General features: G+C 40.2%; 1 protein-coding gene across 7 annotated transcripts in view; it reads left to right on the top strand.

Annotated features, from left to right (window-relative positions):
* The window catches only part of SERGEF (secretion regulating guanine nucleotide exchange factor), a 150,291-nt gene that overhangs the window by 21,320 nt on the left and 102,073 nt on the right, over positions 1-26,898 (top strand). For all 7 annotated transcript variants that reach the window (XR_012580856.1, XR_012580857.1, XR_012580858.1 and 4 more), the window contains exon 9: positions 8,143-8,297. Coding sequence is in view for 4 of the 7 variants with exons in the window: in XM_074543354.1 (XP_074399455.1) it covers positions 8,143-8,297 (155 nt within the window). In the remaining 3 variants the exon portion in view is untranslated. The remainder of the gene's footprint in view (positions 1-8,142; positions 8,298-26,898) is intronic.

Consider the following 26,898-nt stretch of genomic DNA (forward strand, 5'->3'; position numbering starts at 1 on the left):
TTCTTAAGAACAGCACATAGTTAGGGTTGAACTGCATGGGATGTAGAACTCGGCTGCTTCTGGAGTGACTGAGGAAGTTCAAGCCACTTAGAAAATCCAAGGACTGCTCTTCTAACACTTTATTTCTGTATTTCTGTCTGAGGCTTGTTATCTAGTGAAATCTCTTGTGCAACTGGTCTCTGATTATTGGGAATGCATCTTGTGGCCCACAGTGAAAAAGCCCAGCTCTGCTTCAGGTTGCCATTCCAGAGCATTTCTTTTGCTTTTTCTGTGTCTGCCTTTCCACAACATGCCCTTGAGCCTTTTGACAAGGTAAATATTAGCACTGGGAACTTAATTACCTTCCCTTTGTTTATCTCTTGTATGCACACGGCTGTTCCCTCCGAGGCTCAGATGGTGATGGGATATTGAGAGTAGCAGGATCTTGAGTTCTCCAAATTAGGCAGAGTCACAAATGTTTGCAACATTGCAGCTAGAGGGTATGCTTTTCATAAAATGGTCTAGAAAACATGCCTATGCTGTAATTTGTAATCTCTGAATAAGACTTTCTGTAGCACTGTACTGTGTTAAGTCTAATGAAACAGGACCTGGGCCTTGCCTCAAAGGGGAAAAACATCTAAGCAGTCCTTTTACAGACAAAAAATTAGGAAATTGGACACAAGAAAATAATTGGAAACAAATAAAAGCACATGCAGTGTATTATGATAGTTCAAGGGTGTTGTTTTCCCAAAATGGTGTCCAGAAAGAACTGGATGTCTTTCCAGTTTTCTGGGGAATGTTAGAGGAAGAGATGCTCAGCTGCAGAAGGAAGGAAATTCCAGGTTAGAGAGGCCTGTATGGAAAATAAAGCATATAACAGTGCAGAAGGGCATGGAGATACAAATATAGAATGTCAGTAAAAGTGTATGACTCATACTGCTGTAGTAGCATAGTGCAGAATTTATTTGCAGAAGTACTGAACAAAAACCCTATGGTATACTATGATGCTTTTGCAGATAGTTTTCCATAGCTGCTTACTGTTTTATGCATCCTGCTTTTTTGGAGACATCACCAAATTGTGCTTCAATTTCCTTGTTTTCCCCTGCTTTTTGTTAGGACTTTGTTTTTAGTTGAAGAGTTAAGTCCTCTATTGAACCTTGAATGCAGCAGTTCTGTTTGCTGGGTAGAGATGAGTTAGATTTGTTTTTAATCATGTAACTAAATTTAGCCAGCAATCTGCATTTTAAGGCATTGCTATTAAAAGTCTAAAAGTGAGATATGTATCATAGTTTGAATTTAAAATAAGCCAGAGGCACAGCTGGTGAAGCAGTCATGACTCTCTAATCATGAGTGGAGGGAAATAAGGAGGGAATTTTCTCACCTTGCAGGATGAATGCAAAGTCTGATAGGTGCTGTAAAATCCCACCTTTGCCCCCAGCCCCATTCTCCAGCTTGGTTTCATGATTGCATGGATTTCATGACATTCCCCCACTTTTTTTCATCCAGGATGATATATCTGTAAGATATCAGAAGTATGAACACAACTGCACATGCATTTAAGTTGTTGCATTTTAGTTTTTCCTCTGGTTTATTCAGAGCTTTGTGTGGTACTTTTTATTTCCAATCTCCTCTAAAAGGAGAATGGAGATACAAAGTGGAAATATAAAGAGAGAGGAAAATGGCCAGTGTCCCATGGAAAACCTGAAACAGAGACAAGACTTCCAAGGCATCTGGAAAGTCCTGGAATTGGCCACATTCAGAGTTATTGTTCAGTCTTTCAAAGCAGTGAAGCATGCTGTTAAGTATGTGAATAATCCCTTTAACAGAGCATTGCCCATCTTGAGACATAACTTGGTGTAACTATGGAAGCAAAAAAGGAGGAGTATACCTGGGTTTTAGTGAATGAAAGTCAAAGCTGTTTAGATGTTTAAAGATGTCCAAAGTGCTGGTAAAGATGGATCTGTTGGAAACGTGCATGACAAATATAGCATGTCATGGAAATGGCAAGTTATGCCTGGCCTATCATATGGAATATTAAACTGACTTAACACAGCACTGCCTTCAACAGTGTTTGCTGTAGCCAAGCTCCCATTTCCCAAGGTTGCTTTTCAGCCAGATCAAGTCCTTAGCTTGGTTTACCTTCCTTTTCACAATTGGTTCAAGCATAATGAATGCAGGTGGCCTAGTGAGGAGAAAACTGTTTGGGTCTAAAATTCCTTAATGTAAAGTGTTGCCAAAGGAGCTCCCATTCTGCACTTGGAGCATTTCAGTCTGTGTTACTCTCACAGTCCTGGTGTCTTCTCTTGGTGACTCTCACACATCCTCAAAGCTTCACCTGCTTAGCTGAGTATTTTCCATTATATCCTGTGTTCATACAAGTCTTTGAGTGTTCCGTATTTTGATATCACCAGGAGGCTCTGAAAGGAAGCAGGATGATTTTCTCCTTTTTTATTTTTTAATTTCCACAGCAGTGGGAATGGGTCACAGTGAGAAGCCATTTGTTTGCTGGATCACAGATGAGCTTCTGATTGTAGTGATGTGAAATCTTGTCAGTTTGTCTTGCTCACATCCCTGTGGTTAAATTTGATCACCAGGTTTAGGGACATCAGATGTAGTTCGGGCTGGCAGGAATCTTTGGCCCACTTCGTGAGTGTAGGAGTTCTAACTGGCAAGTCCATAGCTGTTACAGGAGGCCTGGTGATGCCCTTATGGTTGTCTTCCTGTGGCTCCTGTGGCCTTTTGTTGCAGCTTTAAATCTCTGAAGAGAGTGCTTGAAAACCCTTGTGAGCTGCAGCTTGTTGTGTGGGTGCTCTATGGACTATTCTGAACCAGCTGTGTATTGCAGCCTGTGACTGCAGAAGGCTGAAAGTGGCAATGGAAATGTCTCTAGTTTTCTGTTGCTATCAGCCTTGAAATGCCTTTACTGCTTTGTTTGAACTTCCCTGACGAGGCATGACCTCAATACTGTGCATAGATTTGTTTTTTACTGATACATTCTTAATAGCTGTTATGAATGAATATGGAAAAAATTTCAGGAGTGCCCTATTATGTGAAGCTGCAGCAGTTTTTAAGGAGGGCATGGGAGGAAGATGTGTGAAGAGATGTGGACAGCTCTGGTATGCTGAGCTCCTGTGTTAAAAGGATCAGGGGGCCATCTAAACCTTTGTCAGGGCAGATTATCCTGTGTTGTACTGAAACCATGCACAGGTGCAGGTGCTGGGCTGCAGGTGTGGGGATGCCTGGTTTCCAGCTGCTGAATCAAAGCTGTCTTCAGCCAGTGTAGAATTTGGGATGTATGCATGGATGTTTTTCTGTTAGGTTTCCCTGCACAAGGACTATTTCTAGGCAGATGAGGAAGTTTCTCAGAATGGGTCAAGGACATCAGTGGTTTTCTGAAGGAGAGTGGAGATCTGTAGATTTGGGAGAAGTGTTACACTGTGTAGGGCAGGGAGGAGGCAAGAGGCAGCCTCTAAATGTCAATTTTTAATGCCTGCTCCTGTGAATTTTCATGTGAAAGGAGGCATTAAGAATTTTTTATATAGAACTTCATATTTCAAGCCTGAGATTAAGCATTCAGTGTGAATATCCAGAGTTCATTTGAAAAGTAATCATTAATGCAGCCATGAACTGAGATAGCCTGGATGAACTCTTTCATCTAGTATTTATGAAGGAGAGTTCAAAGCTTGCCTGGGTACCAAACAGAGACTTCAAGGAGATAACACTAGTGCATGTTATTATGTTAAAACAGGAAAATTGATATAAAGATAAATCTGAGTCTAGTGAAAATAAGTAAATTTTAATGTACCTATTTGTCTGTTGTGTTTTACAACCTGTTTTTAAAACTAATGTGCTTATTTTTTTTATTGCTAATTCTTTCCACTTATGTGGCTGAGCAGATTGATTAAAAAAGTGCTAAAAGGGAAAAATGACATGCTCTGCAGTCTCAGTAGCAGTATAAAACAGCACAGGAAAGCTACACTGTCAGGCAGGAAGCAACTAGAAGTGCTTTATGCAATGTTGCTGGATTTGCACTACTCTGAAGGCTATGAACTTGTAATTTTGAGGACATTCTCAACTATCTGTACTTTGTTATACATGAGGACAGAAGGATGATGTGAAGAAAATGCAGAGGAACCTCTCAGAGAGTGGTTTGTATTCAAGCCCTTGAATATGTATGTACCTTAATCTGTATTCTGTGAGAGACCTGAGCATGTGTTTTGGGTGATTTGCTGCTGTGTGTACACTGATGCAGACTGCTGTGTCTACAGTTCAAAGAGCACGAGCAAACCAGATCTGCGTGATCGTGTAGAATCCCAAACAATGTAGTGTACTGTTGTTTGTCTGGTTTACTTAAGGAGCTGTCAGAAAGTTTTTTCTTAAAAATCTTCTCTCCTGTGTCTTTTTTCCAGCTTTCTGAGCTCCTGTACTGTGTGGTTCATTCAGGTTGTAACCCAGAATAGCGCAGGATGCATGATTTTATATCTCTTACTCCTTAATTCCAAATGGTATTGAACCCTCTGGACTTTATTTGATGTAGCATTGCCTGCTGAAAAAATGAACAGTTGCTCTGAAGTCATCTGGGACAATGTGGATGTTCACAGTAGAACAACTGAAATGCATTTTGGAGGCACCATGCTCAGAGCATGGCAAGATCCAAGTCTTAGGAAGCAGTGTTAGTATCTTAGAAGAACTGGAAAAGCTTTCCAGAATTGTACCCTTCTTTCTACAAAAGCTGTAGAAATAACTCCTGCCTTTTGTGTGCCCTCTTCCTGCACTGAGTCTGGTGTGAAATGCCACATTTTCTGATGCCTCAGCCACTTCCATGGCAGATGTACTTTGTCCAGTTGACTCATCACTGTGTATGTTTTCCTGACTCCTAATTAAAATCTGTCCTAGTCTAATATTAGACCAACCCTCCTCGTTATATCACCCTTCATTCTTAAGTAATTCATCCTGCAACCTCCTTACTCTGTATGACTAATGTCTTTTTCTCAAATATTCTTAGAACATTTTAAAATACCATCTATTTTATAAGCAGCACAGTAGCAATACCTCCCATTACAATTGCTCAATGCTTTCTGTCATAGCTCAGTGCTTTCTTTTCCTCAGGATTTTGACGAGACTCTAACCTTTGGCGGAATTTTCCATGCATTGGTGTTTGCTTCAGCCTGAAATTTCTACTTGAGACTGGGTTTTTTTTGTTTGTTTGCTGAAAGTATAATCAGGATTTCATAGAAAAGGCACATCTAAATCAGTTTGTCAGTTTCTCTCACAGAAAAGACAGATTTATGTACTTTGAGTTTTTTTTTTTTTTTTTAAAGGATCCCTGGGCAACTGTTTTTTGGCTGGAAAATAGTAATTTTTGACCATTAGCAGGAATCTGAGCATGGGATAGGGAATATTCAGCAAACAGGAACAAGTCTGGGGAAGGAATATGTCTCAAAAGAGCTGATAACTGCATTGATGAGCAGTGAGAAGGAACTGGTTGCTTAACTTACCTTTGGGCATTCAAGAAATTCGTTCTAAAAGCAAAAATTAATGTATCTGGCTTTAATATTTTTAAATTAATGTTCTCCATGCTTGAGTACTAATAACCACCTGAAACCTGTTTCCCTTATTGTGGCAGAAAAGAAAAAGTTAATTGCAGTGGTCTGTGTTTGTAATCTGAAACATTTTACATTTATGTTTTGCAGAAATAGTTTACATTCTGCTAAGGCTTCTGTTTGGTTTTGCATGTGTAAGTGGTTCTTTGCTAGCTTGTTCAGTGAAAGAAAATAGAATCTGTGGGTGGCAGGTGTTTTGTTGCAGCTAAGCATCGTTGCTGTTGTAATCCTTCATATATATTTGCAGTCTTGAGTTGCACTGGAGCAGTACCCTGGTGGGATGGTGCAAAGGTTCATTTTTGTTTTGTGAGTCCTTTTGTGGTGTTTCTTGTTCCTGTCTGGGTCCAGACAGAACACCAGATTCATTTGAGGAAGGACTTGTTTCCCCAAAAGGTTGAGTTCAGAGAAACCTTTGTTGCCTCTGTGTATGTTTAGTGCTGCGGACTGTGTGAGGATCTGGGTCTGCATTACCAATTCAAAGCTTGCCTTCTTAGAGGCCTTGCAGCTTGCTGATGTTTTTGCCTGTGGCACTTGATACTTTTGGCTTCTGAGAGTTGAAATGCTTTAATTCAACTACAGTTCTTGGGATCAATACAGCAATGTCTGGGTAGGGCTTGAGAGCCTGTGGTAAATTAATGATCTAACTAGATGTTACAAAAATTCTTTCTGGCTTTAGATTTCATAAAACTCAGTTTCAGTTCCTGTATTTAATATAAAATAGAGCAGCCTACTTATCCTTTCTCAGTCCACTAATAGGGTTCTGTACAAAGTGACCTGGTCTGATGTAAAAGCCTGAAGCTTAGTATATGTTCAAATTTTTTATGTACATTTTTGCAGCTGCAGATATTTTTAGCAGAGATCTATATAAATTGCAAAGTAAATATACTAACTTCAGAACAACCATGTTTTTTAAACCTCAAACTGTCTTCCTAATCCAAGATACAGTGGTAATTCTCTTAATGAAATTTATTTTTATCCTTTAACCTAACAAAATGTAACTACTATGTTAAAAGGCCTCACTTGTATTAAATGTAGTATGTGACTGTTTTCAGCTTTTCCCTGAACTAAGAGGAATCTGCAAAGGAAAAAAACTTTGTGCCCTTGAGAGAGAAGGACAACTAATTTTATCACTTAATTATTTTAGGGGAAGCATTATCAGTGAACTGAGGGAATGCATCTGAAAAACTTGCAGTGATTGGAGTGAATGATACCACTGCCAGCAGATTTCCAAGGAAAATGCCTATACTTCTGTATATGAACTGAGGTTTCCAGTTCATTTACAAAATGCCTTATCACCTTAAACTCCACAAACCAGCAGTGCCCACCTGTGTCCCTATCAAGACAGGAAAAGGGAGGTGTTCAGATTTCCAAGGGTTTGTGTTTTGGCATCTGTTTAGAAACCTCTCAGTTGTCACCTTTGGGTGGTGTGACCGTACCCCCTGCACCTGACCCCTCTGTGGGGCAGGGAGAGGTGTGGGTGTGTGTGCAGCTGACTTGCTGGCTGCATGGTTTTTTCCCCATATCCACATCTTTTGGCCTATAAATGTGATGATTTGAGTTCAGCTCTGGAGAGCAGTTTGAGGCTTGGCTGAACATTACTCAAGGTCATTGCAGGTTTCTTTCTGGGCTGGAATGTGGGCTCATGCTTCCACTTAAAACCAAGTTGAGGACTTTACCTTCTGCTGTGTGTATATAACTTTTTCAGTTGGAAGCCCAGAAGGGACAGGCTTATCTGCAGGGAGCTAATCACTTCATTAAGAAAATAAAGCTGTCACTTTGATTTTTTTTTTTAATTCAAGGAAAGCAAAGGTAAGAAGGATGTTTATGGATGTTATCCATACAGGAGAATGATGTTTTGGTTGTCAGTCCTGCAGCAGTACACTTGGAATAATAACCCTTGGAGAGAAGGATGAGCCATATAGTGCTGATTTCATTTAAAGTTGCCTTTCCTTGGCCAGTGTGTGATTCCTGTGAAAACAAACCATTTCCAATGCTTAATGGCAGTTGTGCTGGTGCTCCGACTAACCAGCTGTCTCCTGAGGACTATAGCTCTGCTAACACGAGTGACAGAATGTAACTTCTATCAGGAAAACATAAAACTCTGTTAAATGCAGGTCATGGAATGAATTGTCTATGGCAAAGAATGGGAATAGAAAATAATTCTCTTTTATGTACAAGAATAAGCTGTTTTGTTTGTGCTTCTATTAACCTAAAATATGTCCTTTGTTTAACCAAAATGTATTTATTGTATACAGAATATCCAGGTTATGCAGCTTTACTGACATGGTTTATTTACAACCCAGGCCATCATTCAGATGTTATTCTGCTAGAAAACAAGTAAATGAAGAATGAGTTCATAGAAGTACACTTCATAGAAATATAACATAATATCCTGAGCTAGTTTTTAATGTTTTGCTTTTGTTCTGTTCCAAGAAATGACTTCTCACCAGGCTTTTGAAGCTGTAGATGAGATGCATTTACAAGTTCTGGTTTTGAATTGGCATCCACAAGTTTCAGGAACTTGGTGAATAAGTAATCTTGAAATGTATTTTGTGTTTAGAAGCTGGCAAGGTGTTCACCTGGGGCAGAGTGGACTACGGGCAGCTTGGAAGGCACGCCGTGGTTCCCAGTGGGCAGCAGAGCACAGCACCTGAACACTGCTTGGAGCTGGGGAGCACCCCAGTTTCAGTTCCTTGCCTAAATGGAGCATCTCAGGTAAATTGTCATTTCTACCCTCTCTCCATTTTTTTCCTTTCTTTTTTTTTTTTTTTTTGTGCATTAAAATAATCAGAACAGTTTCCCAATAGAACAGTCTCAAATGCTGCAGCACAAACCTTTGCTTTCTCTTCTTGTAAATTTAGAAATTAGTAAGATTCAATCGTTTCTTTCAAAAGGCTTTTGCATTCAGGAACTGATTTTTTTTCCTTGGTGGAATCAGCCTTAGTAAAAATTCCAAGTTCTCTCAGGTATCAGTGTGTGCAGGTGTAAGCTGTGCCTGCAGTGCAGCTGAGCAGAGGATGTGGGACTTTGCCCAGGTGTAGCACTATTTTTGTCTGAAACTCCAGACCAGCACCCCACAAATCACAACCAGTGGTCTCTCTGATCCATGGGAAAGGCTTGCACAGCCATACAATTCTGCTGGCTTGTACTGCAGCTGAGAAGAGTGGAAATTCCCAGTACCGTGGGGGCAGGAACAAAAACTTGTGATGTGTTTGAGACATGTGGTTGATGGCTGATCCAGAACTTCTGCCCACTAAGCTTACTCTCGATCCCTTGTGCTCCTGGAGAAGTCTCCACTTTGAGTTGTAGGGTGAGTGAAGGAGGGGATGTGTTCAGGAAAGCAGAGATGGGGGAACAGGCAGAAGGTGGGCTTTGTTTGAGGTGCAGCTTTGTTGGCTTAAAATCAGATTATTGATCTGCCCAGGTGCCACTCAGAGTGTAGTCACCCAGGGCATTAAACTTTAGTGAGATATTAAAGAGAACCTGTGAAACTTCTGAAGACTTGCCTTGTTCTAAAAAAGGCCGAAGAGTTTCAATCAACCAATCCAAAACTTCTCCAGCCACGTGGCCCAAGTTGCAGAGGGCAAAGGCAGGGACAAGGAGAGGGAAGCAGTGCTTACTTTCGGAGAAGACCAGGTTTGAGACCATTTTAGGAACCTGAAGGTGCACAAGTCCATGGGCCCTAAAGGAACTGACAGAGCAACTGACTAGGCCACCATCCATCATACTTGAGAAGCTGTGGCAGTTTAGTGAAGTTCCCAATGAAAAAAGGGAAACATAACCCTGATTTAAAAAAAGGTAGATAAGGAAGACCTGGGGCACTACAGATTGGTCAGACTCACCTGTGTGCCTGGCATGATCATGGAACAGATCCTCCTGGAAATGATGCTAAGTATATGGGAAATAAGGACAGCCAACATGGCTTCACCTGACAAATCTGGTGGCCTTCTATGATAGGGTTACAGAAATGGTGGATGAGGGAAGGGCAACTGACATCATCTACCTGGACCTGTGCAAAGCATTTGACACTTTCCCACATGACATCCTGTCTTTAAATGGAGAGACAAGGGTTTGATGTGTGGCTGACTCAGGATAAATAGTGGCTCCAACTCTGCAATCATGGGCTTGAGGTCAGTGGGGAGTGGTGTTCCTGAGGCACTGGTACTGGGACCAGTGCTGTTTGTCAGTGACAAGGACAGTGGGATTGAGGGCACCCTCAGCAAGTTTGTGACACAAGCTGTACCATGTGGATGACATGCTGGAGGGAAGGGATGCCATCCTGAGGGACCCTGTCTGGGGCCCCAGAGCCCATAATGCTGCACTAATGTTTAGTCACTTTTAACTCCCCTGAGCCTCAAACAGCTTTCTTACCTGTTTTGATACAGGTGTCCCTACTTTTTGTCATTAGTTATGTATATACAGCTCCATTTGTGAAGCTGCTTCACTCTGTTTTTCATCTGTGCTGTGTGCAGTGTCTCAAGTACGTTGTTCTGTTGTTTCTCAGACAATATAAACCCCAGGCAGCTGCAGCTTTTGCACAGTGGAACGTACCCTTGGCAGGACAAGTGATCCATGAAAGTGAAGGGATGTATTTAGATAGATTCCTTGAAAAGAAAGAAAAACAACAATCTCATCTTTATTCTGCTGCCCTCAGCGCTGTTCCTCCTTATAGACCTGTGAGAGACCTGATTTGAGTGATTAGCAATGGCAGTGTTCTGGAGCAGACATCATTCTTTGCAGAGATAACAGCACAAAGATGACTTAAGAGGATCATCTGCATCCTAGGAGGAGCTGTGTTGACGAAAAAAGGAAAAACAGATAATAAGGACCTAAATTGTTTCACTTCAAGATTACAAAATAATGCTAATGCTAGAATTTATACTTGAAAATGCTTTAAATTGCAGTATGTAGGCTACGTAAAGTGAGCTGTTCTTTGTTAAAACACAAGCTACCCCTTTTCCTATTTGTTGTCGTGTGGAGATAGGATTTGATTTGAGAGCTGAATTGAAAGGAATATAGAGATGAGTTCTTTTCCATGTTTACCTTGAATTAACAATTCCAATTTTTGTGTTTAATGCGGAGAGACAGTTTAACAGTTGAGGATTATGACTGATGATTTTTATTCATGGTCTATTTTTATAAATCACTTTTAATGATTCAACCGAATTTTTGGCAAAGCTGTGATCTGCTGATTGCCTCTGCACTTCAGTTAATATTGTTAAAGTCAAAGTGGAGAAACTAATCTAAGGATTAGAGGACAGTATAAAAGACACACAGGTTTAGCTCAAGGACAGAGGAGTAGATTTAATGTCCTGTGTTGCTCTGTGTCTCCATGCCCATGGCTTGCCTACTTTCTCCACCAAAGACCAGGGATTCTCATTTCTTTGAACTGACACTGTTAAAATGTGTGTCTGCCACTTCAAAACCTGATTCTTGAAGTGTTGTGAGTGACCTCTTCCATTGTGAGTTTGACTTCAACTGAAAACATTGACCTTGAGAAATAAGAGTACTTTTTTCCTTTAAACTAAAGCAAAGGAGGGACAAAAGCCTGAGTTTTAGATAATTATCCACTAATCTGAGTGTGTCTTCCTGGGAGGTTGAAAGGCATGGAGGTTCCTTGTGGTATCCACATTCTCTCAACAGAGAGAGACATAATTCTCTCCCCTAGGATTTTTTCTGGGGAAGGCAGTGAGAAGCTTACAGAAGAGAAAACAATTCTTATCTTCACTTGCTGCTCCTGTTGTTTGGCACATGTGAAATGAGTTATGGAGATTGTTTAGTTTGTTAATTGGACTCTGCTGGATTGATCGACCAATTGGGTCAAAGCTGTGTTGTGACTGTCACGGGTATTTCTTTAGTATCCTTTTAGTATATATAGTATCTCTTTAGTATAGTTTTAGTATAGTATTAGTATAATATAACATAGCTTAATAAAGCAATTCTTCAGCCTTCTGAAATCATGGAGTCAGAGCACGTTATTCCCTATGCTGGAGTCACCCTGCATCGATAGTTCCAGCTGTTGAATGTGTTTAAAGTGCTTGCATTTTGCCACTGCAGGTCTGTTTGCTGTTTTCTTCTCAGTGCTTCAATGCCTAACCAACATGGAATGAGCCAAGGCACTGAGAAGTTGTTGTGTGAGGCATTTTTCAGGCAGTGCTCTTGTGTTGTGGGGTGTCCTTGATGGGACCTCTTCAGAACATCTGACTCATCTGATGTGCATTCATCCACCGCTCTTCAGATGAAAGGACAATTAAATACAAATGGCCCGAAATATGATGAGTCTCTCTATTTAGCAAATGCTACAAAGATCTGGTTTAATGTTTCCTCCTTGTCAAAATGCTTTTCCAGTCTGTTTGATATTTTTGGCTTTAATAGCTATCATTCTACTGTTTGTGGTATGTTCATCATGTCATTCACATTGCAACAAACATTTGCTGCAGCAATAGACAAGTGAGAAGTGCCTGTGCAGTGCTGAACATTTCTTGCTGAGCTGGATGGAAGGAAGGGCTGCAGTTTTGGCTTCCCATGGAGCCATGTTTTCATCATGTCCTTTTCTACTCAAAGCAAACTGTGCTAGATCACAGTTTTCTGGGGAGGGATCTCTGAAAATTCAGTTGGGAGATTAAAAAATAATCATCACTCAACTTGAATCTTGATGATGGATGTAGGGACCAGTTGTGTCAGGGAAGGAACATAACTGATAGACTGGTGACAACGTGTGCCTACTGTGTTTATCCTGATCCTGCTGTGGTCCATGGTTCCAATGTGCATGTTCATCCTGTGCAATTCAGTTTGCTTTGGATCCTCTGTAGGTTCCTTTCTTTCAGGGAATGACACCATAAATACCCACATTCTCATGATGCTTTGCAGTCCAAGTTTATTGCTGTTCTTTTCAGTGCAGTTGCAGTAAGATATTTTTGTTTAAGTGTTTGAAAGGTAGCTTTGGTATTAGCATATTCTTGTTTTCCTTCCTTTTCCCCATTCATGTTGCAAACTATTAAGCAACTGCCTACAAAACATATCTAAGGTATCTGTATGATGACAATTAATTGCTCATATAACTGGTAGTTTAATGTATACACATTATTACCTTAACACATAGTCACAATAATATTGAAAATGAAGCCTTTTGATTTTTAAAAAAATGACAACTGTTTGTGACTTATCAGGGAAATTTGTTAAAGGCCTCTTTGTAAGTAAACCTATAGTTGAGGCTTTAAGGGGTATCAAAAGAAATAACCTCATATTATTATATGTCATCTCTATGCTCTGTGTGTGGCTTTAAATACTTATTTGTTTGCCTGGCTACTGTAAGTGCTTTTATTTTGAATGTTCAAAATGAGAAGTTTGTATTTTTGTGGTAGAGAAACAAGTTGAACTTCACTAAACCAGATTTTACTGCTAAAAGTTTGAGAGTATGTGTGAAGTAACTGATCCAATAAGCTGCTTAAAAAAACCCACTTTGGGTGTTAGGGAAGGAGGTCAATGCAAAGAAAAAGTTGAAGTGATGTCTAGTTTCTCACTTGCTAAGCAAGTAATACTTTGGTGTGTGTTGAGAGTTTTTAGATTTGGTGGTTTTTTTCCAGTTATGATCTGGTGTCTTTTATGCGTTGGTTTTGATCCATGTCTTTTGAGAAATGGCATTGTTGAATTTTCCTTGATTGATTTGGATATGTGGTTTTAGAGATGCAATGATGAAAATTTTAATATAGAGATGGTCCCGTTAATATTCTTGCAATGAGTTCTTGGCTTATCAATTAATTTTAAGAGACAATGAAGGAAAATAAAGGCCACAGAGAAGTGGGTTCAGAGTGCAGCTCACTGTGTGAGTGACAAATTGCAATTAAGGATGAAACTAAGAGACCAAATGGTTGAAATTATTATTAAGGGGGAAAAACCCAAACAGGATGTAACAGAAGATGGAAACTACAGTCTGCATACAAAATGCAGCAAGTCTGTGTTTGATTAGGTGTGTTTGTGTGCTCTGCATGCCCTGTGTAGGAGAGTAACACCAATCTTGGCAGCACTGCAAGAACATTGGGAGTTCACAGTCATGTCACAGGCAATGAGGGAACAGGATTTATTTCTTAGCTTAGTCAGTTCTCTCTGCTGCTCTCCTAAGCAGAAAATTGAGAGCAATACCAAACTGCTGCAACCCAAATGCCACTTTTTGCCTAGGTAGCCATCCCACTTATTCTGTGCTTTTCTTATCCCATTAAGACATGACCGTGGTTTGTGAGGAGTATCTCATGGCCTGGGTAGAGAGACATTTAACATGCACAGCAAAGTCATTTCTGCAAGTTAAGAATAGCAGTGTGTTAGGAGCAGAGCTTGGCTCACCAGCTCTGGGTCTGTAATTTTTGGAAAGCAAAGAGGAGGTGATACTGGTTCCCAGCACTGTCCTTCCTGCCACCCCTACCAATTTCCCTGCAGCTGGCATAGCATGGAGGGAGCTGGGAAAGCAAAGTCACACGCAGGGAATGGCAAAGGAGAACTCCCGCGCTGCCGCTGCGTGCCAGGGAGCACATGCTGTGTGGGTACACACTAGAGGCTTTCCAAGTAGCACTTCTGCACATAAGGATTGGTTTAGAATGACCAAAATTGCTCTGCTGGGGCTGCACTGCAGCAGAGGTGGCAGCCAGGGCCAGGCTGCTCTGCAGTCTGTATGGGAGACCAGGAAAGGTCGATTTCCTGACAGATGGGGTGGTGTAGGAGAGGAATGACATGGGATAAAGTCAGGAGGTGGTGACCCACCCAGCATGTGATGACTGAGGTGTTACAAATGTGACTCTGGGCAAGACTTAGTCTTCATAAGTCATAAATTAATTTTCAGTTTGGTGGTGTGTTGCAGTTAGAATTCCAAATGAGTATCTCATTTGGAGATCTCTGAAAGTATCAGGAAATGAAAAGGGAATAAAACTACTTGCATTAGTAGCCATGGCTTGTGCAGACAGGCATCAGCTGTGGGTAGTGAGGCCCCAACAATGACACCAAGTTGGCAGCTCTATTTAATGAGTTTGTTGGCAGCAGAATACTAATCTAAGTTGCCTTGCAACTCTCTGATTTCTTCATGTTTGCTGCATTCCTTAACTTAAAAACATGGGCTGAGTCCCATCCTTCTGCATGGATTGTTCTAGTAACAGTGCACCATGACTGCAGCTCTGAGCATAGAGACAGCTTGTGATCCTGCTCCTTGGAAGGATTTCTTTGCACCAACCAGTGCCATAAATGCTCAGTAATGCCCTTCAGATGCATGCTGCAGTTAGTGCTAATCAACCATGGGCAGTGCTGCAGAATTACTTGAAAATGTACTTGGTTTTGAGTCAGTCTCTGTGAGCAGCAACCTTGGAAGTGACAGAACTCCAGTGCTGCCTCACTGGTGTGGTTTTGGCTGTCTCGTTCGTCCATGAGAAGCCTGAACAGAAAGGTTTCAGTATAAAATGCACCCAAGCTAGTTTAAGGTGAATCAGATCTAACGTAGGGTAAGTGCATGGACATGTTCCAAGTTCAAGTGAAAATATGGTTTGAAGCTAGAGGCTGGTGGAAAAGGCCCTAAAGCATGCAGTTTTTCATTCTCAATTTGTCATTAGGACTGTTACAGAGAAGGGATTAACAAATCAATGCAGGCTAAAACGAGAGAAAATCAATAAGAAACTGTAGTGAACTGGAACAAAGCTATCAATTTGCAGTGTTCTCTGCAAAGAAATCTCATCCATAGCTCCTTTTATGGATGGGAAAATAATGCCAAAATGATGATGATTTGAGGTTAGAGTAATTGTTTTTTACCTGGCTGACCTCAGAACTTTAGGTCAAGAAACTTCTGGTGTAAATGCTGCTTATCTTCCCTATTTCAATTGTGTTGATGAATCTTATTGGCAGGTTCTGTAAGACTGGAATCTTATTGAAAAACAGTCAAGGAGAAATACATAATTTAAGTTACCCTCACAGGAATTTGATCAGTCTTTTTAATGGTTTACTTTTTTGTATTAGTGGAAGTGACTTTGTTAGTTGTTCATTGTTTTTCTGTCTCCTAAAGAAGAATGTTACTGCTGCAAAGTTATTCTTTAATAGGTAGTATGCATTCTGTAGGTAGAGAAATGCAAGTATGCATTACTGGGTATGTTACTGCAGTGAATGAGATGGGAGAGAGCTTAGTGGTGCCAACACTACCTGTTTATTGTGTTGTAACATTGGTCCTTTCAAACCCATTTGTCACTGTGGGGCCATAAATACACCAAGGCAGTGCCAGCAAACAGACTGCTTCTCCCTGCTTTTAATTTAGGGGTTTTGGATTTGGTTTGAGCCTGGGTTTTATGCCTGTGATGGTGTTTGTTTGTGTTTTCCTGATGTTTCCAGCTTTCACTTACCAATGAGTCACTCAAGCTCTGGGCCCTGCCAATCCCTCTGGCCTTTGTGTTTAGGTTCTAAGTTACTGTAAAGCTGCTGGTTAAGGAAAGATTGAGCAAAGAGAGATTTGTGTTTCTGCTGTGAGGCCATGGCACACAGCAGCTTTCCAGGACTGCTGTTTGTCCTCCCACCTGGTGGCTCTTCTCCCTCACCTATTGGCTGCCTTTCTCTGATTTAAACTGAAGTTGTCAAAGGCAGCAGCTACTTCTGGACTCTCTTTTTCAGATGGTCTAATGCAGTCCATGGCCTTTGCCCCAGCATTGAACCAACAGAACTTTTTTTGTGGAGGGGGGAGGGGGAAGGGGAAGAAAAAGTAAATGTGATTCATCTAGTCCTGTGAGGACAAAAATGCTAAACTGTCTCCTGTTTTAAAACCTGCCTAAGGCGTTTTTCTTGGTCTCCTGGCAGTTGATTGCTGAGGTCTCCATAAATTCAGTGGATTTTGCATGTAATCAAATGCCAGCAAAGACTGGAAAAAAACTATTCCTGGCAGTACTTGTTTTTTGGTCATAGCAAAAGTAAATAAAAACCTTTAAAAAGAATGAAAAAAATTCATTGTCAGAGAGAAAAAATTTGATAGTTCTTACTTTAGAAGTATAAATTTGAAAATGCCTCCTTCTACAGATTGCCGTTTCAACTCCAATTTTTACACCCTCCCAGGTGTAAAACTAATGTGATCAATTCCTTCCTTGGTAACAAGTGCATCAGGATGCAGTAAGGAGTTTTTAGGATGTGTTTGTTTTGCTGGAACATTGTTTGGCATTGTGTTGTTCTCTTAAGTGTTAAATTAACAAATATTAAATAGCCAGATTTCTTTCTTACTGGTGATTGCTTCAGTGGAAATTCCTTTTGTCCAGCTTTATTATTTTTTTGAAGTTGTCAGGGTTTTCCTGCAGCCTCCACTGTTGTCTAATTTAAAAAGTATGAACCCACTTAAAGCCTTGGAAGTCTCAGACCATGGTCCATTCCTATAGAAGGAAAAATGAAAGTTAAGTAATAAAAAGCTAGGTGCTGCTGGACCTCACGGGAGAATACTGAGGGGAAGGGATGAAAACCATTTAACAATGGCTGACAGATCAGACAATGATAATACAGTGTCTGACATTTGATTAAGTGTTATGACAAGATACATTGCTGGTGGTTATAGCTATGCAATTCCTTTATTGCTTTTCTGTATGCCAAGGTGTTGTACTTTGTGTTGTTTTGTGTTCTGATGCAAGTACAGGATGTGATTTTTGCTTCTTGGATTTATTCCCTGCTTGTATCTCCTCTGTTTGGCTCTCTATTTTGATTTCTCATGGGTTTGTGGTATGGTTTTTTTCTTTTTAATGTGTGGATGAAGGAAAATCCTTTTTCTTTGGTACTTTTGGGAAAGGGTTTATGATTTAAACACACAAAAGTCAATTCCAGAAGTAGAAGATAGTGAATGGATGTTTTTTTCTTTGATTTCTTCATCTGCTACTGGTTCTTTTTAGGATTTAACCACTACAAAGAAAAGATAAAGGCATCCTGATTTTTTTAAAGATGTATTACTCACTGTGGTAATGAAGTTGAAATGAAAAAGGAGCACCCACTTCTAGGGTAAGCAGCTCTGTATCCATAACATTTAGACAATAATTGGTTTATGATTATAAAAAGAATCCAACTTTGTGACTTTTGGGAGCACAGTTACAAGATTTTTTTCAAAATGTTGCCAGAAAATAAGGATGGGAAGTGAGATAGAAAGCATTACAAGGTAATTACAAGCATTACAGAGGCAAATCTGTCTCAACATCTCACATTAGAGCAGCTGGCAAAAGTTAATCTTTTCATCTTTACTGGTCTGCCCTACATCTATGAAGAACAGATTCAAGTCTGAAGCCTCTGTTTGATCCTACCCTTTGTTTCATCTTCTTGAGTGGATTGTTGGGCAAGGAGAGCATTTATTAAAACAATTCTTATCAGTGCTGGAAATATGAGTATTATGGAGCCTAAGTTTTATTACCAGTGATCTTATCTTCAGCTAGTAGGTGTCAGCTTGTCTTTTGAGCATTTGAATTTTCCATGTCTGAAAGGATTACTTTGAAAGTGCATGCCAAGTTCTTTAGAACACACAGATTGATTTTTTTCACTTCACAGTGAATCTAATGTTTTCACTGGGAAGGCAAGTCACAGGTTGTGGTGGGAGGGGATGTTGTCAGTCTTCAGAAACCAAAAATTCACAATCTTCTTTTTGCTGTTTCATGGCACCTGTTGTGCTTGGATTCCTAATTCTGTTTTAAAAGAATACAAAATATTATTTCATGGTTACTCTACCAAGTAACCTTAAACTAATGAGGTAATGGAAATCTGTGATGACGGTCACTTCAAAAATTTTACTGCACATTCCTACAACTTCCTCCACTCTGATACTGCTGATTTGACTCAGTATTTTTATCTGGGACCTCTGTCACAGAATTGGGGCTACATGTTAGACATAAATCTCCTAAACAAAACATAATGTTGAGATTTGCAATTTCTGAAAATGAGAAAGTACTTGGAACAGAGTAATAGAAGGGCTCTCTCTTGGTTCATCTGTTTGTATTAAGTCTTACAGGATTAATTTGCTGTCTCTGTTTTCCTTGCCACAGCAAGTCTGAAATGCAGACTGCTTGGAGAAGCATAAAAAAGAAAATACTTGTGTCTTTTTACTTAGATTAAGATAATATTTGTGAATTACAGTGATGGTTTTAAGACACAAATGTTTTAACTTAGCTGACAAGCTGCTCAGAAATAGAAAATGGGATTTGATGTGATGTTAATGTCTGTCATGTTTGAGAGATAATAACCCCCATCTCTTAAACAAATGAGGACAGAGTAGTGTCCTGTGTTGCTTTTCTGCATGGTACATGGAGATATCTACAATGTCTTGTGGCCAAATGAGTCAGGGGTGCACTGCTGGTGTTCAGGGTCTTCAAGGATGGCTGGTTTTGTGTGTGAGGTCTCAGTTTTGCAGTCAGATTGGCAGAAAGCCAGTGAGAAAGGACTATTTATTCACTTATGTTGCATTAATGCTCATCATGCCATGCCAGAGAGAATTCAAATAAAGTCATTTTATCAGAGGACTTCAAATTTAGCAATGCTAAGTATGTGAGGGATTACTGATGTACCTGTGCTGAAATTAAACATACATTCCAGATTTCTCTTTCAGCCCTTTTCCCCCTGTACTCTTCCTCTTTTGCTTTGCTTACTGACAACTTCTATTAGATAACTTGTGCTCCTACAGGGATTTCAAATTGTACTCCTGCTTATTATCTTTTGGCAAGAGGTAACATGCTTCAAAACTATCTCTTCCATTCAGTGAGACTGCACTTGCAGTCCCGTGTTTGCAAGAGAACATTCTCTTCTTTGGTAATTATGGAGCTAAGCACTCTATTTTGATAATTCAAAAAGTCAGGAGCAAAGTCTAAAAAATTTTATTCATGTTAGATCAATATGATTGTGATGCACTTGTGTCATATGCTTATGCATTTATTAAGAGAAATTTTTAATATACCACATAATACTCCTATTTGAATTCCATCTAACTCTCTTGTTCAGTGCTGTATGTTGACTGATACTCAGTGGGAAGAGGAGTCAAAACCATTAAAACACTTGGAACTTTGAGACTGAATTAGTTTTATATTTGAGCTAGCAAAAGTGAATCTCTGAATTCTAGCTTAGTTCCTCAATGAAGCTATTTTAATGTCATTCACTTAGTAATTTTTAATTCAATTCATGGTAAGACAGTGTAAGAAGTGTTTGTGTTGTTACATGTAAATTTACATACACCTAAATATAATTGAAGAGGATTACTTCCATTTTGGAGAACTAGTATTAGAAAAACTGTGGTTTTTACTTTTGTCCAAGCTGATCTCCCAACACTTCAGGTAATTTGCTTTCACTCATAATTTGTTTGACAAAGATCTCTCATGCAGGACCATAATCATTGCACAGGCCTTAGCTGGAGCTTCCTTGTGAGGTGTTTAGCTGCTGTGCTTTTTCCTCTGTTTTTTTTTCCCTTGCTCTCTTGCCCAGGAGAGTTGTTGTTGTGTAGACCTACTGAGAGCCATCTGGTGTGCCTGCTGGGAAGCCAGAGCTGCACACTAAACAAGCCTGTCACACTGTTCACATTTGTCACAGGGCTGGACCTGCACCTGGGAGGGATGCTCTGCAGAGACAGCTTTGTTACCTCTTTTGAAAATGTCTCTTTGGCCACAGACTTTTGGATACTTCAGTGCATTGCTTGTTTCTCCAAGGTTCACGTGGCTGTAAGCAGGTGTCCTTAGCATTTGAAAGCTCTTCAAGGTCTGCAGTGAGTTTGGACCTTCCGGGGATAGCATTCAGGCCTGCCAGTCACTGTCTCCAGGACACTGTATGTTACATGTCCCCTACTTTTGCAAAGAAGACACATCTGTACTGTAGAAGCCTGAAGATATGGCTTCTTACTCATCCTTTTTTTTAGCTAACAGCAGTACCTTGGGGTGAGATGTGGTAGCACTTTTATTTCCCCTGGATCAGTGTCAAACTTTTCAGCTGAAGGTTTAGCGCTGACCTGCCTGATCCTTAAATACTCATTTTCTTGCTCTGGCTGTGTAGCAGCACATTTCCCCCATCCTTCCCTGGCAGATTGTGCTACCAGAGCTGCTGAAATTAATAAGACTTGGTGGTCAATAGTTACATTTTCCACCTCTTTCTCAAAGCATAAGCACTGCTACATGTAGGAAAACCCCCAGATGTTCCCCTCCTATCTGTCTTTGTAAGACACTTCAAACCTGCCATTGCTGGGTGGAGATATGTGAAGACTTGAAGACCAGCACCTTGCCAGTCACAACAAGGCAAACTTCCTGATCCTGAGGGAGCAGGAGGAATGCACCAGTCATTTACATGACTGCAAAATTATTTTGTCAGCTGAGTGTGCGTAAGCCCAGCTGCATCTTCCCATCTAGAAGGTTCAAAGTACTGTTTGTACTGCTGCTCTTGTCTCACTGCCATGCTAAAATCAGAAAGCATTGTGTACCTGTCTTCTGCTCTGAGTCATGTCCCAGTGGGCAGGGTTCTCAAACAGTCTTTGCAGGTGAGCTGGCTCAGAACAGCAACACAGTTCACAGCTTATCTTAGGAAAACAGCTGCAAAAGGGAGAGTGGTGAAGCCCTCATGGTTAAATAGAGCACTTGGGTTTCTGATGGATGCAGGAGAATGAAAGGCATGAGGTAAAAGCCAGCATGCATTCCTATGTGCAGTGTAACTCTCCATAGGAAGTCTCATGTATAGAACCCATTGATATTGTCTTGCAGACAACACTCAGCTCTGTAGTACCCTTCACAGGAGACCCAAAATGCAGCAGGAGTTCCTGGGTCAAGTGCAGTGCTGATACAGAGAGGTGCACTCAGGTCAGTGCAGCTCTGCAGTATCCAGAGGAGTTGCCCAGCAGGTTGTAAAGCCGTAAGACTGCTCGATTTCTGGTGGCTGTCACAAAAACTGATGGTATAAAAGTGTGTACCTGGGATTCATTTAAGGTAGTGATGACATGATCATCTATGAGAAGCTGAGTTATGGTGTCCAGGCAACTTTTCCTTGAATGGCTTCTGGTAACTGTGATGGGTTTAAAAAAAGCTGTATGGAAAGCTTGTTTTCCAGAATTCCTCAAAACATGAAATTTCAGGTTCTAATGCCAAAGTGAAAGGTCAAGATTGCAGCCTCATGTTGCCTTTTTAAAGGAAATCTCATGATTTTAATTTAGCTGTACTGGACTGTTGTACTTTAACTGCGTTTCTAAAATGTTTTTGGATAAAATATTCTAGCTGTCATTTGATAAACATTCAGTTTTAGATTCAGCTATGAAAAAAATGCTTAATTAGGCCTATTGATTTGAGAAAGAAGGTAAAGCTGGAGACGTTAAGTGTAACAGATTTTAGTGCCATGCAAATGTTTTTAAGAAATGAAACACTTACTTATGAGCAAGAATAAGCATACCAACTTTGATGGGGGACAAGTGAATAAATTGGCTAATAACACAGTCGGTGAAATGGTGGGAGAAGTTAATGTTTGTTGTCAAGTCTCTTTTTTTTCTTTAAAGTAATTGAAGGGCACTGAAAAATGAAGGCAGTTTTAAAATGTGCTGCTGTATTGCTGTGTGTGTCTTGTGGCAGCTTACTGTTCATGTGGCTTGGTATAGGCTGCTCAGGCTGACTTGAAGTTTTTTATATTGGATTTGACAAATCTTCTGGAATTGGGCCAGAGGGTTATGAGTTCCAGTAAATGACTAAAAGTGAAATTGTGTCTAAATGACTCTTTCACTGATATCTAAGCCATTGGAATATGTGTTATCACAGTGACTGAAAAATCACTTAATTATTTCAGAGAGCTTGATTTTAGTTAATGTAACCATCTTCTTTTTTCTAATACTGATTTGGTTTATGATCTATTAGATTCAGCAAGTATTTGAAGTTTGAATGTCCATGGCCTATGTCATGTTAATGTGTTTTTAATGCTTGGAAAGCATAAATTATTCCTGTGAAGGTTTGCAGAGTAATAGCACATAGATCCTTAGAGAAGAGAGAACTTTAACAGCAATATTATGAGCCTAACCCAGTATATTTTAATACTGCTATATGTGAAGGCAGCATAGCATTTTCTGTTCTAGCTTTCTGTTTGGTTGCCCAAATTTATTGCAGTAATTTGCTACTCAGGAGAGAAATTTCAGTGTTCACCCTCTGTTCTGAGTTTGCTTTATTTTGAAACAGTGACTAAAACCAATCCATTCATCCTTAAATTGTAGGAGACTTTGTTCAGCCCTAGAGTAGTATTGATGATGCTGAAAACATAAGATGTGTTGTTCTGAGTAAATACTTGCTCAGAAAAGGGAACTTCCCTTAGAAAAATCAGAGTTCAAAAGCCCACTCCTGTGAGATGATTACAGTTTCTTTGAAGATCATGTATTTATTTTAAGACCTGAAAGTCGGGGGCCTGTTTTGAGGAGGTTACTGTCTCAGTACCTTGTTTACTCTTAACTGAAGCTGATGGATGAAAATCTCATGATGAAAACCTTACTAGGTTTGCTCAGCAGGGAGAAGAGAAAGTTTCAAGGGTACAGAGTAGCAGCGTGGCAGTGCCTACAAGGAGGTTCATCGAGGAGATGAACTTGGAGAAACAAAAGACACAAATAGAAACACGAGGTTTGGACTTAATGTAAGGAAAACCTTTTCCACCACGAGGACAATCAAGCAGGGGAACAGGCTGCCTGGGGAGGGTGTACCATGTGAGCCTTATGGAATGGAAAAGATCTCATGGCTGATTTGCTTGGGAACAGGAGGCTGGACTGAACCTCTGGAGGTCACTTCTGGAGGTCAGAATAATAATAATAATTATTTTGGATAATCCTGTGATCCTGAGGTCTTGGTTTTGTCCTCAAAACTGTTTCCACACATGCTCAAGGCTCAGAATTATGAAGCTTCAGCCCTGTGCTTTAATAATAAGCTGTCAGAGGGATGAGTTTTCAGGGTAGTTGTTAAAATGTAATAGGCAAGACTCAAGTTCACTTTGCAGGAGCAATGCTTCTTACTAGGGGCAACCAGTGAGAGAGAAGGAAATTGAAGAAATCATGCTGCTTTTTTCCTGTCAGCTATAATACACATTTTGGGTGCAGCAAAATGTATTGAAGCATTATGCAAGCAGTTCAGAGCTCTCAATGTGCTCCTCTGCATAAAATAAGGTCCTTGTATTACTCTGATAGGGTAGAAGCTGGCATCTTCTTTCCAGCACTGACTAGGGAAAAGAAAGCCTGTAACTGAAATAGCAGCTTGGAAAAACTGCTTCATGGTTCAGTAGTTCTTTGTTGTTATTTTGTTTCAGCTCAGAAACACTAAAATTAGCTGTCCTCTCCTCTTTGTTCTGATTTTCCTTGTACTCCAAAGTTTGCAAAGTAGAAAATTAGTTGAGAAGCCACTCTGCAGTTTAACTATCCATGCACTGAAAACCAGAGCCCTTGATCTGGAGGCTTAAAATGATCATTTTGATTTTCAGGGCTTGTTCTGCAGTTTCTCTAAGTGTGTGCCATCTTCTAGCATAAATTCCTCTTTGGTCATATAAAATTAAGTTGAATTGGTTTATGCTGACAGTTTATAAGGCTAAGTCTAATTCTGTGCCCTTCTCCCTGTCCTCTGTTTTCTTTTGAGTAGCAATAGATGCACAGGCTGTGTGACAGATAGGCTATTGAAATTAGTTCACTAAAAACAGGCTCTGCTCTTCAGAAAATTAAAAAACCTGATGTCTGCAATGTTGTGTTCTTCTGCAAGGGTAAACAGAAAATGAGACAGAGGAGCTTAGAGGTGACACAGATGTGACTTTGTCATCATTAAAATGTTTCTTGAAAAAGACTGTCCTGATTCATGAGAATCTTTTTTATTTGAGTTTTTCTTCGGAGTTTCAGTATTAGTCATCTAGAATCATGTATGCTGTCTGCAGTTCTTTTTAAGGATCTTTGATTGTCTGAAGAAGTTCCCTTTATTTTCCTTCTTTCTCACAGTGGTTTGTGAACCTTTAAGCACAAAGCTAACTTTTTCACCTCAGTTACTCTTGACATGTTAAGTCGGATTTATCCACAAATAACTGTGCTAGAAACAAGGCTTTTGTATTTAATTTGTTTATTTTCTACCTATACCTGGACTTTCTACTTTGGGTTTGAACCCAAGGCCTCACAATCAATTTTGTGGAAAAACAGCACATAGTCTAAGGTTTATTTTTCTTTGAGATCTGCAAGAGAGCTACAAGGAACCTTTTCAGTTCTTTGCAAGAGCAGCACAGCAGCTGTTCTTACAGACCATGATGCTTGTGGGTCTGATGGAATCAGACCTAATGAAATCACTGTGGTTTGAGGAGCTGTATATTTGCAAATCACCTAAAGCACCAGCCTTGCTTTTCAGGGATTAATGCATGGTGAATATGCATTAATTCCTGATATTTACTTCCTAGTAGATGCTCTATGCTGAGGAGAATAAGGAATGGGAGAGCACTGATAGTTTTTCATGGCAGGTAAAGCACTTCTGTGGGTTGCTTGGGTACCTTCTACAAATCTGTTTTGGATTAAACATGGCTGAGGAGAGCAAGGGTCTGCTCTGTGTGCAGAGCAAGTGGGAAAGTTGTTGTGGTGGGTGGCTCATGGCTAGTGAAGATGCCACCCCATGTGTCTGACTGGGAAACTGCTTTTTTGGAGGCTTTCCTGGAATGTCGCAGCAGGGTCAGCACCACTTCCACATGTGGACAGTCCAGGTTGTTGTTTCCTTCAGTGCTGTTGGCAGGGATGGTGGCTGCTGGCCTTGCATGCTCTGAAGTCAGAAATCTGAACAGCACTGAGTGATGCATCCCATACGTGATGCTGGAAAGGTGCCTCATCAGTTTACTTGAAGGCATTGAAAGGATACCACAGGGGACTGAGATTGTTTCAGGTGCTTGAAAAAGTTTGAAATGGTTCAAAGGCAAAGACTGTAGAAAGGCTGTTCTGAATGCAGCTTGCCATTGAACCTATATCTCCTGTGATACCTATTAATTTGAATTTCTGTATAACAGCAACGTTTGGGGCAAGTGATGAAGTGTGAAATTTCTGTCTTTTCATACATAAAACTTAGCACTACAAAGGGTGTTTCTTGCAGGTTTGCAGATTTTTCAAAATTCTCTGTAGTTGTGAAGCTCCAAAGGGTTATTGCAGTTAGTGGTATCATTCTGTGTGTGTCAGAATTGTGGAATGGGCAAAGGAGAAACATAAAAAATAAGTTCCTTTTTTTCCCCCCACATGTTAAAGTACATTAGAAATCACATTAGTTACTTAAAAGTGCTAAATCCAGTAATTGTTCAGGTAGAGAGGGCAAGTCATAGTGGTTCCCAACAGGATCTGATTTCACATGGAGTTCAAAATATGTACATCTGTAATGCCAAATGAATTTTTCAGAGAGTTGTGGCTATCTCTGCAGTGTATGTAGAATACCATTGAAATACATAATATTGATACATTTGGCAGGATTTATAAGCTTTTCTGGTACTGACAAAGCAGACATTCTTTGCTGTTTCAAGGTGAAGTCCAAAAATAAGCACCTCAATTTATGATAAATAGCCTGTGCATTAGATGTTGTCAAGGGCTCTTGAGTTAAACATGCTTGAAATTTTTAGATCAAGCTGGTTTTGAGAGATGATGTGCCAAAATAGAGCTGGAAAATTTTGACAGTGGTACTGCATTTTTTCCATTCTTTCAGTCACAGAAGGGAACAAAAAGACCTGAAGGAAACAGACCTGTATTTTCTTACCCCCCCAGCCCTGCTTTGAAACTACTGCCTGATAAGTGTAGGCATTGAAGGGGAAGAAGGAATTCTTTTGTATTCTGTCCCCCTAAATGGTTGCATGTCAGAGTTTATTTTGCTCATGTTGTAAGAGTGGTACTGCAGCTCTGTAGGAGCATTCTGTGGCTGTGAGCCTCTCTGGCAGCTTGATTTCACGCCTGCAACTTGGCTTGTTTAGTTCTACACAAGAAATTCTGCTGAAAACGATCTGGACACAAGGGTGTAGGCATTTTTGTTGCTGCTGTTGCAGAAAAGGAGGCATAAGCTGGGAAAAGGAAGAGATTTACAGTGGTAGATTTATTAGGCTGTAAAAAAAAAAAATCCCCAAACTTATCCAGAGGGATAGAGACTCAAAGAACTTTTTTGCTGAGTTACAGGTTAAGTTTTAGTCTGTTTTAATCAGGGAGTAGTGGATAGCAGACTTCACTCTCCTGGTTTGATTATCAGGGAGCCCTGCTCTCCTTTGAATACGACTGACAGGATAATAAAATTAGGTGGTGTTTCACCACATTTTCCTCAGTCAGAAACTCAGAATGGAAGCTGAAATGGATCTCTCAGAATGAGGCATGTTGACTTCTTGG

Source organism: Zonotrichia albicollis, chromosome 6, assembly GCF_047830755.1.
Source record: "Zonotrichia albicollis isolate bZonAlb1 chromosome 6, bZonAlb1.hap1, whole genome shotgun sequence".
NCBI classification, from domain to species: domain Eukaryota; kingdom Metazoa; phylum Chordata; class Aves; order Passeriformes; family Passerellidae; genus Zonotrichia; species Zonotrichia albicollis.